The sequence below is a fragment of the Alosa sapidissima genome, chromosome 17 (genome assembly GCF_018492685.1).
Source record: "Alosa sapidissima isolate fAloSap1 chromosome 17, fAloSap1.pri, whole genome shotgun sequence".
Taxonomy (NCBI): domain Eukaryota; kingdom Metazoa; phylum Chordata; class Actinopteri; order Clupeiformes; family Clupeidae; genus Alosa; species Alosa sapidissima.
Window position 1 is genome coordinate 26444744 of NC_055973.1, and position 20501 is coordinate 26465244.

The 20501-nt window shown below is 42.9% G+C and overlaps 1 protein-coding gene across 2 annotated transcripts; it reads right to left on the minus strand.

Annotated features, from left to right (window-relative positions):
- Positions 1-1077: 1077 nt before the first annotated feature.
- htr5ab (5-hydroxytryptamine (serotonin) receptor 5A, genome duplicate b) lies at positions 1078-17913 on the minus strand. 2 transcript variants are annotated; one of them, XM_042067849.1, is made up of 3 exons: positions 17823-17913; positions 7964-8765; positions 1078-1467 (listed from the first exon to the last, which is right to left on the minus strand). In XM_042067849.1, exons 2-3 carry the CDS (start codon positions 8711-8713, stop codon positions 1135-1137), a joined length of 1083 nt encoding a protein of 360 aa, XP_041923783.1. In that variant the 5' UTR covers positions 8714-8765; positions 17823-17913; the 3' UTR covers positions 1078-1134. The 2 variants fall into 2 exon arrangements, with proteins under 2 accessions (XP_041923783.1, XP_041923782.1); XM_042067848.1 differs by lacking the exon at positions 17823-17913 and adding an exon at positions 9759-9875.
- Positions 17914-20501: the final 2588 nt, after the last annotated feature.

Here is a 20501-nt window from a genome sequence, read left to right on the forward strand (position 1 = left end):
GGACCCAAAGCTGCCACATTTGCCCATATAAGGAGATTTGAATATCCTTATACAGGCAAAGATAGTATCCGGATCTGCTTATATGGGCAAAGATGGAAGCTTTGGGTCCTTTTTGTAGGCGAACTTCGAAGGTCTATTACTTCACACACATTGACTTGCTTTGGTCACACTGATCACTTCATGTTCATGAGTGAATAATAACCAATCCAGAAGGCTCTGCTTCAGTCCACAATTTAGGCTCTCTTAAAGACAGTAGTCTACTGAATTGTGTTCCCTCCACAACATAAAAACCACATGTCTACCAATACTGGCAGATGCCCACTGAATTCACAAAATGTTTTCCAGAGTCAGTGTTCCCACAGCTCACAAAGTCACACTTGTGAGTCTTGAAGAACTTAGGTCTGTACAGTCAGCCAGCTGTAAACTTGCCTATTTTTGTCCTTTTGTCTTTTTTTGGCAAATATTTACACTCTCCTGATGATGCACACCCCAAGGCAAAGGTCCACCCTTGTGACTCCATCGTGTGCCACAGTTCTGTGCTCCTCTGCATGCATTGTGCCGCTTTAGAACTCCTGTTCCAATAAGTAATATGCTCTCCAGTTCCCAGTTTTATGTCTTTGCTATTTGCTCATTTTTTGTTTTAATAAAAGGCTGTACCATCTCAGTGTTCACCCCTTAGGGTCTCTTGTTGACTCCATTTCTTTTTGTTCCTTAGAGCTCCTGCTGACTGCATGTCATAACTTTGTGTACTGTAGATAGTCAGAACATGCTGGTTTTCTTTGACTATCTCTTCCTGTCATGTTGGCCCTGTCCATTCTTCAGTCCGATCACCTCCTACGTCTCTTCCTCAGACTCTCCCACACGTACTCTTGCAGTCCTTTTCCCTCTCTCTATATCGATTTTTTTTCATTCTCTTTCTCTCTTCCTCCTCTTCTTCTTCTTCTTTCTCCCTCTCTCCATCCTTTTTCCTTCCCATTCTCTCTTTCTCTCTCTCTCTCCATCTCCTCCATCTCTATCTTCCCTGCCTCTCCATCTCCTTCGCCTTCTCTTGTGCTTTCTCTTTCTCCTCCTCTTCCTCTTCCTCTTCCTCTTCCCTCCTCCTGCCCCCCAACCCCCACCCCCACCCCAGTTCCTTCAGCGGTGCCTGGAGAAGAGGTTGCGGAAGGCGTTGTTGTAGTTCTTGTTGAAGGCTGTGTAGATGAGAGGGTTGAAGAAGGAGTTGGAGTAACCGAGCCAGAGGAAGACACTCTTCCAGATGGGCGGGATGTCGCACGAGCACAGCGGAATGACCAGCTCCGTCAGGAAGAAGGGGATCCAGCAGAGCACGAAGACGCCGATCAGGATGCCCACCATGAGCGCCGCCCGGCGCTCCTTCTGCTCGCGCCACGTCTCGCCGTCCGTCTGGAAGGAGACGGTGGCGTGGCGCGCCGTGAAGGCCATCTGCGGCTGACCCTCCGCCTCCTTCACCTGAGGGGAGAGGAGACAAGGGAGGAGAGGAGAAGAGAAGAGGAGAGGCGAAGAGGAGAGGAGGAGAGGAGAGGAGGGGAGAGGTGAGGTGAGGAGAGGAAAGGAGAGGAGAGGAGAGGATAGGATAGGAGAGGAGAGGGGAGGAGAGGATAGGAGAGATGAGGAGGGGAGAGGTGAGGTAAGGAGAGGAGAGGAGGGGAAAGAGAAGCTATAGCATTTCAATTGAGTCATCGCATGATGTCAATATGAAAAAAAGCCAGAAATGGCTTAGTTTGACTTTCCTTCACAACAACCACCCACTCAGATTTAGCCTTTCTGATTTGAATCATTTTTGTCTCGATTGAATTCCCAGTGGGTGCTACATCGACCTCTGCTAAATGCCTCCCATTTTGTCCAACTGCCTGTTCCTGTTGAAAACCCAAACTGGAGTCAGAGTCTAATTCATTCCGCCGCCGCAGTAACGGGTGGCTGCCCTTTCCTAACCACCCCACAAAACCAGCTTTTACAAAGCTGCTTTATAAAGACTTTGTCTCAGTGTCCGATTGTCCCATTTTTACAGGGAACGTCTGACCTTTTACAATAACAATAAGTCTGAGATGGCGCAGACACCATCCTATTGTGACTTCGCCATCTGTCGTCTGAGTTGCTCGAAGGTATGGGAACGAAAACTGGCACTGTGAGCATGAGAGAAAATGAGGGGAGGAAGATAAACGAGACATTTGCAACATAGGAATGAGTGGCAGAAGGACAGAAAGAGTCAGGGGAGAGGTGACAGATGGCGAAGGAGAAAGAGAGACACCGAGAGAGATCGCAAGATACATTTGATGAGCAACAGCAGAGACTCTTGCTCTAAACCAGTCAAGGTCAGTTTGGCTTTCTCGCTTGGCACTCCCCGAGAGAGCGGGTAAGCAGGTGAAATGTTCAATTTGCAGCTTGGGTTAAAGACTACTCACAGGCACAGCAAAGAGGCAGCCTGGAGGTCCATCTGGCAATCAGAGTTGGGGCTATAGAGGCTGAGACCAGCTCCAAAAAATGTCAAGTGTCCTGGATCCATGACTTTAAAATGAAGTCATCTCCCATTTCTGTCAGGTCCATTAAGTCAAGAACAACACAGGCAATAAAAATTCTTTAGGAAATTGTATTGAATATATTACAAATTAAATTTGGCGGTATGGCTCTGTTCAGAGGGGTCCCCAGACCTTTCATGAGCACCATGAAAGAGCAGTGAGCCTGGGGACAGCAGCAGCATTAGGGGGCGCTCACACAGTTTAACACTGAGTGAGCTAAACTATTCCCCCATATGAACAGAGCAGGCAACTATGACATAAAAGCCTATGCCATGTTATACACGACAGGGTGGAGCAGGGGAGGAGGTGGGTTGCATAAATGCGAGCAGCAAGCAGTTAGGAATAACTAAAGCAGCTTTAAATAAGGCGCCCTGTTTGGATATAGCCATTTAGAAGCGAGGGGAGTGCGAGGGGAGTGCGAAGGGAGTTGACAGTTGATCAGCTGACGCCCATAGCGGTTAGCAGCGCCTTGACTACTTGGCCTGCCAGAACTGACGCTGACGCTCAATTTGCTGGGAATATTTTACTGTGAGATAATGGGATTATGGCCTTTTCCGGTTGATGCAAAAAGAGCTGGTGCTGAGGATTTCTGTGAGCCACTTACCCATAGGGGGGCTAAACAAATAACAATGGCTTCTCACCGCTAACTGACCAATTGAGCTGTGCCCTATTTCTTCTGTGATACAACACTTCTTCCAGACTAGTTTTTTTTTCTGGTCAAGTTGGTGCTCATTCAGCCAAAGTCCAATCAGTTCAAGGAATCTGTACAGAACAGGGGTGCGTTTCCCAAAACCATAGTTGCTAACTAAGTTAGCAACGTTGTTGGTTGCAATGCAATTTTGCATTGCCAACCAACTAAGTTGCTAACAGGATAGCAACTATGGTTTTGGGAAATACACCCCAGAGTGATAAATGGCAAATGGATTGTGTGAGTGGGGGCGAGGAAAAGATGGTGCAAACGTATCATCTTGGAGTATGCTCCTTTTCTTTTCCCAACACTGAGCAAACATTTTGGCTTTCCGGGTGTCCGAGAGTGAGAAAGAAGCAAAGACCATAAACCAAGAATCAGCCAAACCAAGAGAATGTTTTCCCCATCACTGAGCAAACACTTAACAGGTGGCTTTACAGGTGTTAAAGAATGAGAAAGAGACAACAAACATAAACCAAACATACTTCTTTTTTGCAGGTCTTGTTCTGTTGAAAGACATTAACTCCAGTTGGTAGTTATTTTGTTGAAGGACAGTTACTCCAGTTACTGTGTGTGCTAGGCACCAAATACTATTTGGTTGTTAAGTCCGACGTCACGGGCCCAATAGCTTTTTTGTCAAAAAAGGTAACATTTACTAGCGCAGCCAGCCCGTTTTTGCAACTTGTAACCCTTGTCACCATCACCTCCATTTTAGAGTAAAACAAAATCGATTAAATTTAACAGAGCAATTACTGTAGCTGTGCAGCCAGATGATACAATCAAGGGTAACGTCCAGGCTTCTGCGAAAAATAGGATTTTATTAGGTTGAGGCAACAAGTGAGTAGTAAGATGACAATTCTAAAGGCTACTCTAAATAGCGGAAAAAATTGTTTATTTTACTGTCTGTGGAGAAAAACGAGCAGCTCTAAAAGCTGTTGAACCCGGAAAGACATTTATTATTACCATTATTGCATCATCACTTAATAACCAAATAGGGACACAGGGCACTAATTAACATACAGACATTTCCGGATCTTATGCAGAGGCAATATTGTCGGTACACTGGCAAGTTCCCAGCAGACTTCACTTGTAGCAGCTAAGTTAACATGTTAGTGAGCAGTGCTGAGCTCTTCTTAGCTAAGGAGAACTTAGAGTCAAGACTCCATGGACGGAGGTGAGAGCTAAAATAGTGGTTCTCTTCAGGGAACTAGGATAAGAGAGAGAGAACAGGTGCTTTCAGGTTACAGGAAGTGTTTGAAGTAAGTATATATATACTCTTTTGATCCCCCGAGGGAAATTTGTTCTCTTCATTTATCCCAATCCGTGAATTAGTGAAACACACAACACACAGTGAACACACAGTGAAGTGAAGCACACACTAACCCGGAGCAGTGAGCTGCCTGCTACAGTGGCGCTCGGGGAGCAGTGAGGGATTAGGTGCCTTGCTCAAGGGCACTTCAGCCATGGATGTGGGCATGGAAGGGCAGTGTTCAACCACTTCCCCCACCCACATTTTTCCTACTGGTCTGGGATAGAACTGGCAACCCTTCGGGAGAAGGAAGGAGAATTGTGACCAAAAAATCCAGGTATCTACAATCCTTACTGTTTATCTATTTGTCTGTTTATGTAATGGCTTACTTTTTAGTGTTTAAATTCAGTTAAGTTCAGTTTAAATCTCACAATGAACAAATTTATTCGTGGAATGAAATCCAATTTGTGGCAAAAGGTTATGTCATTTTGTAAAGTAAGGTTTGCCTTTATTATATTCACAATATATGGATTTCTTGAAAAATATTCAGTTCAGGCTGAAAGCTCTCTGATAAGAATCTCTCCTTCCTCACAGTTGAGTTGCAATACCGACCCACAGACTTCCCTTTGTTCCAATAGCTGACCTGCTTGTCAGGAACCGAGTTCTACATTAGGCAGCACAGCGGCTTTAGACCATCAGTCACGAGTCCAAGTCGCGGGCCATTTCCCTTTCTGCTGTGTCCTTGGGTCCCACAAAGAGCTGCAATAACAGAATGATGCCATGGCAAACAACATCACCCTCTATCTCTCTCTTTCAAGCATTCCTTCACCAAGACAGAGAGGAATTTACCTCTTGTCTTGACTTAACCCACTCAACTTACTACGAAGGAAACGAGAATAATGGCAATCATAGCTTCAGCAGTATTGAGTTTTGACATGAATTCAATAGAAGTTCCAATCATTGTGTTGAAAGTCACAGTAAAAGTCACAGAGAACTTGTTCTTAACTTGTCAACTTGTCAACTTGTTAACTTGTCAACTTGTCTTACTTGTCAGCTGTCAGATTTTGGGTTCACTTTGTACAATATGACTTTGCATCCAAAAAGCCATCCACTTGAATTGTGCAGATGAATCCTTTTAACATGAAATTTGTTTATTTGGAGAAAAGATTTATATTTTAGATTTCTTTTGAAGTCTTTATTCCTCTGGGCTTTTTGAGGAGTTAGTGGAGACAACATCATCACATTTCACGTGTTCATGCACATCCTGACCTGGTCTATAATTGGATTTAATTGCTATATTATCACTCAGAGACACGCAGTGAGCCCATAACAGGAAGACATCCTTTTTTCGTCCTGTCAACAGGACAAGACAAGACAACAGATGGATCAACAAGGTTTTCTCAAAATAGCCCTAATAGCAATTGCAGATCCTGTTGCTCAGATATCACCATGCCCACTCAGGCAGGTTTATTTCTTTCTGTTCATTATGCCGAGAGTGGAGACAGTGAATTGTGGAAAATGGCACATGCAGGAGAATGCCACAATGAGGTAGTGATTGGTGGCAATGGAGCGATTGGCTGGAAGAAAGAGGGAAAGAAAGAAGGGATTGTTAGGCGAGGAAGAATGGAGGAGAAAAAATGATCAGTTGAGACGACTGAGGCCTTAATGGCATGTCTGAATATATTAGTGTTGATGACTCAATTCCCTAAAGAATAAAGTGATGGTGTTCAAGAATAGACACACATGCAGACACACAAGTGCACACATACACATGCCTAAAGAAAGAGAGAGGGGAAAACACAGAGGGAGTGAGACAATGAAAGAAAGAATTGCGTTCTCTCCTTCAAACGATTCAGCAATTTTCTCCCAAGGTGTGTGTTGTTGGTACCAGCCAAAAAAGCCACGAAGCAGAATATCAATGATTCTGTCTGTGGTCATTGGTCATCTACTCATCAGTCACTGGTAGTCACCTTTCACTTGCTTAATTTACAATGAGCTACCCATATGTATACTCAGTCAAGTGTATCCTGCAACATGACAGAAATCTATTTAACCAGATGACCTCTTGCACTCCAGGACTGCCCAGTCATGTATACACCAACAAAACTTTGAGAGTTATCAGCAATCCATTCAGATAGTTCAAACCTCTGAATCTGTGTCATGTTACAGTAGTACCTGCAATTGCTGTATGTACACAATTTTAAAACAATGTACACACATGGTTCCCCGAGCTTTGCTCTCTAGCACACAATGGTAGATCCACATGAACACAAATGGTCTCTCACACTATGCCCTCGAGACTCCCTGCCTCGTTAAAAGAGCTTTAGATCTAAGACTGGGATTCATTACCAGGAAGCAGAAGGAACAGATTGAAATCGACGAAGAAAAATGGGCATGTGAATGTGTGTGTGTGTGTGTGTGTGTGTGTGTGTGTGTGTGTGTGTGTGTGTGTGTGTGTATGTATGTATGTGTCCGTATGTGTGGTGTGTGTGTGTGTGTATGTCTGTGTGTGTGTGTGTGTGTGTGTGTGTGTGTGTGTGTGTGTGTGTGTGTGTGTGTGTGTGTGTGTGTGTATGTATGTGTCCGTATGTGTGGTGTGTGTGTGTGTGTATGTCTGTGTGTGTGTGTGTATGTGTGTGTGTGTGTGTGCATATGTGTGTGTGTGTGTGTGTGTGTGTGTGTCTGTAAGCATGTGGACCATCTCCTAAGAACAAATTATGCCTTCTGGCCCTTAATGCATCTTAGGCCATTCAGGTTTACACCTGAATTCCACAAATGATTATTGACATTATGCTAATGGAAAGCCTTGAGTATATAGGTTTGTGAATGCATGTGTTAAGGATTAATCAAAGGAAATCAGAGGGAATCAGAAATAAAAAGGGAAGACCATGTGTGCTCTAACATCGCATTAATATGAATAACTATGGGCAGTTCTACTGTGTAAATCTCAAAGACAGTCTGAACAGAGATAATATTAATATCAACAATCTTGAGATTAAAGGGTGCAGTCAGCGATTGTGCATTACGTTGTGTTTGTTTATTTTTATGTTTATATTTAAAATTCTTAGCAGATGCTTCTGTCCAAAACAACGTACATGATATTTTCATTATTCCGAGAGAAACTCCACAGTGGAGCCTGGGCTGCATTGAGAGACCGTTTTTCTGTTCTGTAGTGGGCAGCTAGCGGATTGTGAAGAGATGTTCATGGAATGTGACAAAAAACGTTATGAAATTGCGTACTATCGCCAATTGCACCTTTAAGAAAACAACTGAAAAAGCTACACAATTTTGTATAGTGTAATAAGTAATAATGTAATAAGTATAATAATAATATAATTTTAATCAACCAAGTTATGTTGGTTATTTGCCATATACATTTGGTTCAAAATAATTTATTCCCCACTTGTGCATGCATCATGATCACTACTACCCTTCACCAGCAGTCAAACCTCCACCCCACAACCCCGTCCCGAAAACCCGAAAGTAAGTCACCTCTACGACCTCGGCCATGGGCGTGATGGTGTTGGTCTTGCGCGAACCGATGCGGAACTTGGCAGCCTTGTAGATCTTCCAGTAGACGAAGAGAACCACGCAGAGCGGCAGGTAGAAGGCGCCGAAGGTGGAGAAGATGGTGTAGGACGGGTCCTGGCTCACCTGACACTCCAGGTCCTCCTCCGAGTAGGTCTCGCCCCAGCCGAAGAGTGGCGAGAGCGAGATGACTGACGACAGGAGCCAGGTGAGCGCGATCATGACGTTAGATATGCGCTTGCGCGTCTTGAGCGTGTACTCCAGGTGGCGCGTGATGGACCAGTAGCGGTCCAACGCGATGGCCGTCACGTTCCAGATGCTGGCCGTGCAGCAGAGCACGTCGAAGGAGATCCACGCCTGGCAGAGCAGGCGGCCCAGCTTCCAGCGTCGGCCGTTCAGCTCGTGCACCAGGCTCAGTGGCATGACCAGGCCGGCCACCATCACGTCCGAGGTGGCCATGGAGGCCACCAGGTTGTGCGGCACGCGGTGAAAGGTGCGCACGCGCAGGATGGTCACCAACACCAAGAGGTTCCAGACGAACGTGGCCACCACCAGCATGGCCAGCAGTGTGAGCGCCAGCACGCTGAACACCGAGAACGGACGGTAGAAGTTACCCAGCTCCGAGTCGTCCCCGCCGGACGTGGAGTTAGCAGCGGAGAGCACGGAGGCGTTGGTGTACGTCATGACTCCACCTTCCACCCAACCCACCGACATGGTCTCCCCTGGTTCAGCCAGGCCAGCACTTATGGCTCTGCCTCAAAGGTCACTGTGGGGTCAGAAATAGAGTAGATTTAAGCCCGTAAAGAGTCCCTGATGATGAATAAGCCAAGATGAAAAGAAATACAGTATTAAAAAAGGACAGTTAGCGGTCATCAGTTTAGTACTGATATTCTCTGCTCTGCTATGCAATGTCTGAGCACAGGCCAAAGCCCTCTTTGATTACTAATTGATGTGCTGGATGACTTTCTGTCTAAATGGAGGAAGGAGAAGAGACTCTGGGCTGAATAGTTCATGGCAATGCAGCTCAATTTACTTTGATTTTTCATCACATACTGTATGCTAGTCATCGACATGACTGAATGCAGCAGTTGTTTGAATGTTGTAATAAACTATTTATAATGCTCGAGAAAGACATGTACGAAATGGCTCCAGCTCTTTCCCTTCCATCCCAAAGTCCTTTTATAATTCAGAGAAACATATCAAAACTGAAGCCATACTAATTGGCATTCCTCACCAGACCAAATCATCATCCATAACCAGCATCACCTTTTCTGGCTCCAACATCCCCCTCTCATCAACAGTCACAAATCTTGGTGTAAAAATGGACTCCCAACTCACTTTTGAAGCCCATATAAATCACCTCTGCAAGACCTCATTCTACCACCTCCGTAACATTTCCAAACTCTGCCCCATTCTCTCCCTCTCAGATGCTAAAAAGCTGGTTCATGCCTTTGTCTCCTCCAGACTGGACTACTGTAACGCACTTCTCATTGGGATCCCTAGCAAGAGTCTGCAGAGGCTTCAGTACATCCAAAACTCTGCAGCTAGGATCCTGATGAGAGTGAGGAAACATGAGCACATTACCCCCATTCTCCACTCACTTCACTGGCTTCCCGTCTCCACCAGGATTGAGTACAAGGTTTCCCTCCTCACTCACCAATGCATCCATGGACATGCCCCCCCTACCTCAAAGAAATTATCAACCCACAAAACACCACACGCTCCCTCCGCTCAACTCACTCAAACCTCCTCCACATACCCAGAACCAGACTCAGGACCATGGGAGATAGGGCTTTCTGTGCTGCTGCCCTACGTCTGTGGAATGCCCTCCCTGACACCTTGAGGGCACCACAATCCACTGACTATTTTAAAAAAAGGTCTTTTCTTTTTAGCAAAGCTTTTGGTCCCCTTTAGATGTTTTTTTAAAACCTTTTCTTTTTCCTTAAACTGCTCACCTTTTTTGTGTGTGTGTGTTTAACCTGTAGCACTTTGAGATCTTCTGATGAAAAGTGCATTATAAATAAAATGTATTACTGTTCTTCCAAAGTCTTCTTATTATTCTTCTTCTAACGCACTTAATGCAGCTTCAACCGTTTAACGTAGAAACTTCATTCAAACTTTGTTACATAGGTCTTACTTGTGACATCCGGGCTTTGTATTTTTCATATTTGTAACTTTTATACTTTTTAAACTATTAATTCAAAACTATTCAAAATTTCCCCTTAGACTTAACATTGGGCTGATGACATCACAATAGAGCCCTTAAGCAATTAGAATCCTAGGCCAGGTATTCCGGCCACCTGCATCAACTGTCAGTTTCTCAGGCTTTAAAGGTGCGATTTGTAGGATTGTTACCGAACGTTCTGTAGGCCAAAATCAAAACACTGGTAAACATTCTCAAGACTACCAGACGCGAGCCTCTTCTGGATTGCCAGATGTAATGAAGACTTAGCTAACGTTAGTTGACCTGCAGCTGCTTTAACGTTTCTCCAATCATGACCCAGCTACACATTACGGAAACAGTGAAAACAAAAAATACCTCTCTAACCAACATATTTAGCTGAAGTTAGCGATGCAGATGAAGTTTAGCATAGGCTACCTGTTGTGGAGAAATATGGCCAGCTCTGCGTCAGACTTGATATTCTTCGTTTTTACGAAGATCCATCTAAGGAAGCTCCTCCGATGTCCACTTAATTTGTTTCTTGTTTTAATTTTGGAAATTTGCCTGCCTCTTGTAGGCGTTCATGACTACAACTGACAGCTGTTGACAGTTGGCCTTTGCTAATTTGGCAACTCAAATAGGAGGACGCGCTAGCCCATTATTAATACGCTATTCTAGAATTAATCGTTCAAAACATAAACGAAAATTCCAAGAGATTCCGCCCCGTAACTCTTTTTTTTCATTGGTTTTACGGGGTTTTACAGGTTAGAGTAATGTTGTCAAATAATCCATTACTTCAATTCATTGTGTTTCTTTACTCTCTGACAACATATGGTGATCATTTATGGAATGGTTACAGTTTATTTTCCATTATTTCCTACATACTGGTCCTTTAAGCATACAGTTTCATTCTCTTAAGACTACACATCATGTTCAACTGTTTTCTCTGTCCACAACTGTTTCAAAATAAAAGTCCTCACTACAATAATTCCCTATTAAATAATTTAACCATTTAAACTATCCACCTATTTAACTATTCAGTCATTCCAACTATATTAAACCTCATCTACCTAGCAAATAATTTAACCTTTTAAACTATCCACTTATTTAACTGTTCAGTCATTCCATCTATACTAAACCTCATCTACCTATTTCAGTCATTCCAACTATATTAAACCTCATCTACCTAGTTCAGTCATTCATACTATATTAAACCTCATCTACCTAGCAAATAATTTAACCATTTAAACTATCCACCTATATAACTGTTCAGTCATTCCAACAATATTAAACATCATCTACCTAACAAATAATTTAACCTTTTAAACTATCCACCTATTTAACTCTTCAGTCATTCCAACAATATTAAACATCATCTACCTAACAAATAATTTAACCTTTTAAACTATCCACCTATTTAACTCTTCAGTCTTTCCAACTATATTAAACCTCATCTACCTAGCAAATAATTTAACCATTTAAACTATCCACCTATATAACTGTTCAGTCATTCCAACTATATTAAACCTCATCTACCTAGCAACCAATAAAGCAACCACCTCAAGTACCCTAGCAACAGCCTAGCAACCATGTCAAATACCCTAGCAACAGCCTAGCAACCACTTCCACAGTTACAACCTAACAACCAATATAGCAACCAATGAGTTTAACCTAGCAACCAGCATAGCAACCACCACAACTAACCTAGCAACAGCCAGGCAACCACCTCAAGTACCCTAGCAACAGCCTAGCAACCATTACCACAGTTACAACCTAGCAACCAATATAGCAACCAATGGGTTTAACCTAGCAACCAGCATAGCAACCACCACAACTAACCTAGCAACAGCTTAGTAACCACCTCAAGTACCCTAGCAACAGCATAGCAACCACCATAACCACCTCAAGTACCCTAGCAACAGCCTAGCAACCACCTCAAGTACCTAGCAACAACCTAGTAACCACCTCAAATACCCTAGCAACAGCCTAGCAACCATGTCAAATACCCCAGCAACAGCCTAGCAACCACTTCCACAGTTACAACCTACTGTAGCAACCAATGAGTTTAACCTAGCAACCAGCATAGGAACCACCACAACTAACCTAGCAACAGCATAGCAACCACCTCAAGTACCCTAGCAACAGCCTAACAACCATGTCAAATACCCTAGCAACAGCCTAGCAACCACCACAATGTCAACCTAGCAACCACCATAGAAACCAACAGGATTACCCAAGCAACCAGCATAGCAACCACTTAATTTGGCATAACAACCAACATATGTACCCTAGCAACACTATTGCAACTATATCTGCATTATTTGTTTTTACTGTATGAAATTTTACATAATATTTTTAGCATTTTCATGCACTGTATTTCCTTCAGGAAATGCTTTTCAAGTTATTATTATTATTATATCAAGGACTCCAGTACATTCAGCCTTAGACTCTGAAATGAGCGGAGAGGTGCGGAAACGTTTTTGAGCAAGTAGTCGGTAGAACTGTTGATACTCCTGGAGGGTATTTCAGCAGATTGTGAAGGCGATGACAAGACACTGAGACACTCATCAGAGACATACTCCGGTGCTGACACTGGTGCTTCATACTGCCAGCAGTAAGTTATTTAAAAAAACATGTGCATTTGCACACAGGTTGAGGTAAAATATACGTTCAGCTCTGCTGCACGTTGGGATTCCGCATGCACTAATGTACACACCAAATCAACCGCTGTGAGCATGGTCATTAGAATCCGATGTCAAGGTCTCATGCTGTTCAAAAGAGCATCTGTGTGTGGGAGGGAGGGGTAAATGTCAGACTGGAAGATGTGCATTAATTATAGTTATGCTTTAATATCCCCATGCTTAAATAAAAAGATATCTGGGACATTTTTACATGAACAAGATTACAATTGTTACAATTTTAAACCTGAGATATATCTTGGGTAAGTTTTAGAGCAAAAATCCCAAGAAACCAGGCCAACTAGGCAGTGTAATTCAACTCCTGATCCAGCAAATTGGCCTCATTAGAATGGCCTTTAAGAGTTATATATGGGATGGTATCCATTCATAATAAATGATGGAGCGATTATTAGCCCTTGCATAAGTTCCTCTAAATGAGTCAGTTGGCCAGCAGTGTTGTGTATTCTGCTGACATAAGCAATATGCCCGACTTATCACCATATACATCACTGAAACCGACAGTTTCAGTTATAATTCCCACCGCTTTCTGATGACTCCAACTGCCAGGTAACCTCTGACAGGTGCTGGTGGGGGGTGTAGAGGTGAGGCAGAAGTGGGAATAATGGTGCATTCAGAGCACCTCGGAATGACAAGGACCGCCCCCATGGCTACTTTGTTTTTCCGACAGCAAGTGTTCATGTGCTTTGCCATCGGAATGTGTGACAAACACAGATGCCACAACAAAGGTTAAAACATACACTACACTAATCCTAAACAAACAACTGTATTTGCTTAAAATATAGTGTAAGATGCTTGTGAAAGAAAGATATGCAGCTTTCAAGTGACAAAAACGTCAAATTCCCAAGTTCACATTAAAACTGTTGGACATGAAAGGCCACATGGACTACAAACGAACTACAACGTGACGACAAAAGTGATGACGAGCCCCTAACTGGGCAACTCTGTTAGCAAAATCTAGCCCCAGTTTCCGATCTCTGACTCACACACATACCGATCTCTGACTCACACACACTAACCATGTCCTGGCTAGCTCACCTCCCTCTATTATTAACACATCTCATGCATTTTACAGCTGAACCATCGTGGATCATGTGAGTCCTTCAGTTTTATTTTCCAATTTAAGGTGTTGTGAGCTGCAAGGTTTTATTCTTGTTGTTTAATAAAAAACAGAGGACGAAATAAGATTTGTTTTAATTGGACTTTTATCAGATTTAAATTGCACAACAGGACTTAAAATGGCAACGCTTGTGCCAGGCCTGCGCTTTCTCTAACGACGTTACTGCCTCACTGCTTCCCCAGGGAAGCAACATCTGTGTGGCGGACAAACAATGTCATTGCCACTAACAGGCAGTGTTGGACTTGCTATTTCTGGCGAACTTCACATCTCATGATGTTACAGAGCTCAAACAAATCTCCTTCTGAAGAATGTAGCCACTGAGTTTTGTCATCAGTCAAAACTGAGGCCATGTGACAGACAATGTGAAAAAACAAATAAAAAAATAAACACAAAAGAGGATATTGCGAACTGTCACATCAACTGAACTTCAAACATATGAGGCAAGATGTATAGCTCCCAGTCAAGGAGAGCTGGAAGCCTTCACTGTGTCTATCTGAAACACTCTGTGCTGCTGTGAGCGTCTCCTACCCATCACAACCTGACTAAACTGAATTTAATGGCGAGAAGTGAATTAAAAGAGACTTCTCTCTCTCACATTTGACATTCAGGAGGCGTATTACCGGAAGACTGAGACACGAGACTCTACTCTGTGATGCCGTTGACACATGGCACTGTTCCTGTGAGTGATTAATGTGCCTTTGATCACCTACAGTGTATCTCATTGCCCAGTGTGCATCGGTACACCCATCCATACACACCATCCTGTCAGGGAACATCTGTGTGTGTGTGTGTGTGTGTGTGTTATCCACATGATCATTACCACATTGGGATGTGCTTCACAAAACCAGTTTATCTTCTTCACTCTCTAGCTCTGTTTCTTTTTGATATCCATCACTCTCCTCAGCCATTGAGCATTCAACAAAAGTGTTCCCCTCAACACCCAACTAGCACCTCCAGCCCCCTCTTTTTCACATACACACACACACACACACACACACACACACACACACACACACACACACACACACACACAAACACACACACAGACATACACACACACACCACACATTCACGCACACACACATAGACATGCACACACACACCACACACACACACACCACACATACGCACACACACACACAGACACATGCTCACACGCCCTGGCCTCTTTCTGTTGGTATTAGTCACGTCCCTCTCCTTTGTAACCCACCTGCTTTATTAGATGGTGCTCAGGGGCATGAAATTGAGCGCACCCGCATTCTCAATACTGCCAATCACCGGCTCATCTCCCAAGCATCTGCCAGCGCAACCATGAGCGACCATCTCCCTGCTGTGCAAAAGCACACTCTTTTCAGATCGGAAAAGACGTCTGTCCCAAAGCAGTGGCATCTGCCAGTGAGACCTTCATCAGTTGATGGCAGGAAGATGGAGGAAATGAGCTCACTGGCAGGAGCTGGGGCTGATAGCTGATTTCTGGGGACCTCCTCCTTCAGCTTTATCTGGGGCAGTTTCACCCAATACCTTGACATGTCCCCAAAGGTCCTCTGAGTTAATTAGACACACAGGGTAATCAAGCAAGCCACCAGTTTTCTTGGGTGAGGTTTACAAATGTTCTCTCATGTGCCTCCATGTTTATCAGACAGGTTGGCAGTCACTTGAAAGACAAGTGTTTTCAACAGCTATGTTTAGGAAGTTAGGAGGTTTGTTGGTTAAACAGAGGTTCTCCAGTCTTTTAAGTTTCATAGAAAACAACCCTTCAGAGCTCTGGTCACTTTAAAATATGTTACAGACAGAGGAGATATATCACTTATGGATTCCCTCCCAACACAGAGGTACCTGGGGGAATGTTTCAGCACCATGGACAGAGATGTCCCTCACTCTTAACCCTCATGTTATCCTTGGGGTCAATTTGACCCCAAGCAACGTTTAACAACATTTTTTTTTGCTTCATGTTTTATGACTTTTCCTCAATTGAAGGGTACAACAGAGTTAGCATGAAATTTGTACAATAATTTGTTTTCAATGTCCTGTACAAATATTTTGTACATTGATGTTCCTTGGGGTCAGTTTGACCCCAGCTGTATGAAACATGGGCTACATGAATATTTGACACATTATAGATATTATTATTTGAATAGTATGAGAACATATTGTTATTATCATTATTACATAGACAAGTACATATTACATATAAGTCATTTTGGGAGGACTGTATAAGTCAAAAGGGGAAGCAACAGCAAGCCTTTGGGCTGCTGACACTGGATGGGCAATATTGCCAGTTCCAGCCAAGGTTCATAAAGGGGTGTAGGGGGGTGGGATTGTTTTGTAGGGCTTTTGATGGTGGTTATTACACTCTTGTTAAGTACCTGTCACAAAAAAACTGGGTAACAATATGAATTATAATAATTTTCTGAGGGTTTATTTAGCTGGGGTCAAATTGACCCCAAGGATAATGAGTGTCGGTAAGATTTGAGGATAACACAAGGGTTAACTCCTCGGCCCAAAGCCAAATCAATCTCCCCACATCAGCCTATGTTAGCTATCAGTTATGCATGTTGATTGAGAAAGGTAGACCTACTGTATGATAAGCAGTGACTGGAATGCAACATAATCAATCTGACATAATTGTTTGCCTACAGGAGGAATTAAACACAATTTGGTTCATTGTAAAACAGACATTATGTTAATTAAAAGCCTTGTGAAATTGCAAATGTAGACAAACAAGGTTAGTTTATCTATGCTGTTGCCTTCTCTGCTGATTTCACTGTTCACAGACACCCAGCACTCTCTTTCTCTCTCACACACACACACACACACACATACACAGACATAGAGAGAAAGAGACAGAGTGAAGAAGAGAGAGAGAAAGAGAGTGAGAGAGAGGCTGGATGGTTGAGGGAAAGAAAGAAGTGGGAGAGAGGAGACACTAGTGAACAGAAATAGAAAAGACCAACATACATTCATTCATCAAATCCTGGGAAGCAAAACAAACTTTCCTGAATGTCATTCCAATCAACAATGATTGCACAAGTGTCGCAAATGTCACATAATTATTTTTGTTTTAATAAATGTGTTCCCTGTCAAAATGCTTAATAAATTATTCAAATTCCTCCTGTCTTGATGAGATATAAATATGATACATCGACCTGACATTTACGGACCAAATTGTAATGAAGGAGAATTTATTATCGTTTTCAAACATTTGCGATTTTTCATGCGTGCATGCTGATGCCACAGCATCCCATACGCTGAAAATATATATATATATATATATATTTAAAACAGTCATAACATCTATGCGCGATCTCGGTTAAGTCTCAAGTTGAATATTCTAATCAACCTGAATAACCTGTGTAAGTCTTTCTACACAAACAACGCCCTCACTTTATCGTTGATCGCTGTAAACCAGTAATCACTATAGGTTACTGGAATACCGCATAAAAGGCATGTGCTCATATGCCGTCAATGTACACAGCGCAGCATCTGGAATTATTCTGCGTTGATTGTGTCATAGCTGCTGCTGGAAGAAACTTTCCCGATTAAATACTTTCTGAACATCAAGGACTATGGCTGCGAAGACTGCAGGAGCTCCTGTAGCTGATTTAGACGTAATCTATCTCTTGATAAACAAAAACCATCAGACTATGCGCGCTCGTGCTACTGACTAACAAACAGTACAATTTCAGTGTCCATTAAGGTGAAGGCCATAGCTCGTGAGAAAACAAAAAACAGTATAAGTGAACATCAAACATATTGCCCCATTCCGGTTGACAGCTGATACCGAACTTTGCTTTGGAAACTTACGAATAGGAAAACAACGATTCAAGTAACGCGTGCAGAACTTACCCTGCATTAAATCTCAAGAGACACAAACAAGTTAGCGAAAAGAGACTGGATCTGCCCCTTACTTCCATCTGATTTCACAGCTCGTGGACACTCGCCTGGCAAGCACCATGTGAATAAGCTACCCACTCGTATGGCCACAGCATGCTTTCCCGTACAATTCTAACTGTGGATTGAACCAAAGCCCACAACAGTGGCAGGGGGTGGTAAGGGATGGCGCGTTGACGATACACTCGTGCGTCCAATATCCCTGTTATTGAAAACAACCGAGTAAACAACTGGAGCGACATTAATAGCTTTCTATAATGGAAATTTCAATGTCATTGGTTTTATTTGGTTACTGCTTTCATGTCACCAGTTGGCTTTGTGATGCGTGAAAGATAACTTTGGAAATCTGAACGACAGGTCCGGGATCGTCTGGGTTTACAAGAGTCTATCAACCCTTTTATTTTCAAATAAAACGAGTTGGAATATAATTTTAGTATGCCAACTGTATGCGTGTGATTTCAAATCGAAGCTCCTCCTTTTGAATGGGATTACCGGGGGAGTTGAGCATTTGTTGAAGGCTCTGTGGTAGCTCCAGTTAATTAAAGATAACAATTCATTACATGTGTTTCTTTAAATCTCTGACAGTAGTTTGTAACCCCACTCAACTCAAGTATTTCCCAAGAGTGCAGTGTGTCCTGGAGATATGCAGGTTGCATGCATGAAGGGGTGTAGTTTACCCACCTCACACATCTCTCTGGCCTTCTTGGAAAAGTATACATTTATTTGATGATCTTGAGAATTTATCTCACCAGATAAATGTAGAATTAAAAAGGAAAAGGGCTAATTTTTCTCTTACAGGGGTCAGGTTATGGATTTGTATTGTAGAAATTGCACATGGTTATATCAATATACTGCCAGTTTATAGAGATTTGTTAGGCCTATATGCCTTAATCCCATAATTAGAAGTAGGACTGCAATCACCTCATTTGTGGATGCTATTAAGAGCGTTGCATTCCCAGTGTAATAACCTGGTGATATAGGCATACTCTATAAGCTGCATTCTTTTTCTTGTACTATCTCTCATGTTTTTGCTTTCTAACCACAAATATATTAAACATATATTGCAAATCACTATCCCAAAGTCTAGGTAAAAATTCCAGTTGTTTCAAGTGTTCAAACACAAATTTCAAATTTACAAATCATGCAGTAGTATAGTTTCCGGAATCGGCAATGTCCCAAAAGACTATTATTGAAAGTGCAAACATTAGTATTGCTTGGTTTGAGAAAGCAGTATTGTAGCTGACATCATTCTTCCATCATCTGATGTCATGAATGATACACCTCAGCTATAGCAATGCAGCTGGAATGGGCAGCACTTCCATGATCGGTAATGAAACTGTACGACATGACTCGACATATGCATGCACAACAGACAAACATACAGTGTTGGGACTTTAATATCAGTTTCACATAAAGTACACACACACACATACACACACACACACACACACACACACACACACACACATCATCATCATATCCAAATCCTCTTGAGGACCAAACCATTTCCTCTAATGCAGTCTTCCTGACATCCTCAAAGTATGAATTACGACGAACAGACTTTGACAGAAAACGCCATTCAGTACATCACTCCCATGCTAGCCTGACAAAACAGATGGACCAGGACTCTTGGCAGACTTGCTCGTCTCTGGACTCTGATTGCTGGCACACGAGGGTCCAGGAGTAGCAGGCGAGAGGGCAATCAATGGAGAATCATCTCTGAGAGCCGTCACCGTGGCAAGGATCAGCAAGCACAATCTGCTCTGCTGCCACCCATCATGACTTTTTTTTTGCAATCTTTTTTCCTCGTTCACGTAGGATGTGTGACGTGCCGTTACACAAGCAGAACAGCCTGGTTTCTCAGGCTGGAGACATGGGGTCACACGATGCTAATTTTTCACTTGAATGAATGTGTGACACATTGCCAAGCAGATGTTACACCCACTACTCCTGTTTACAAATTAGAGTAAAGGACAAATTATTTGGAAAAGCACATATGTCTTGGCTTGTGTCTGTCTGCCTATCCATCTCATATGTGTGTATGTATGTATGTATGTATATACGTATGAATGAACGTAGGTACTGTATGTACATGAGAATCTGAAAGAGAAAATAGGTCAAAGGATTAGGTGCTCTCCTTACGCATTCAAATGTGAAACTAATCGAAAATCCAACAAATCCAAATTTCCCAGAGCCAACCATTACTGTGCAATCACCACACTTCAACTGCCCCTCAGCCTTGCACTTGTTTTGCGTCGGCATTTAAGCCTTTAAGAGTAGGACAGGGAGGATGAGAGACCTTCATTCTACTGCCACTTGCTTTGGGTTTTTATGTGTAATGGACAGCGACTTATGGAATGTTAAAACGGAAGCCTTGTGGGGCCAACTATGATGCTGATAATGGAACTCTCTTGAAAGGGTCTATTGTGTTTCCGGTGATGAGGATGTTTTCTCCTTCTCCGCTCCTTGACCCTCATATAGGCCAGTTTCATTGAAAAGAAAAGAGCACATCCCCATCCACACTTCATTCTCTTCCCTATTCAGCCCTGTCCAGCTCAGTCCCTATATGTGGGTCAAGCTGAGGTTATCGGAGGACAGTTGTCCCCCTGGTGTTTACACTTCTTCCCAATAAGG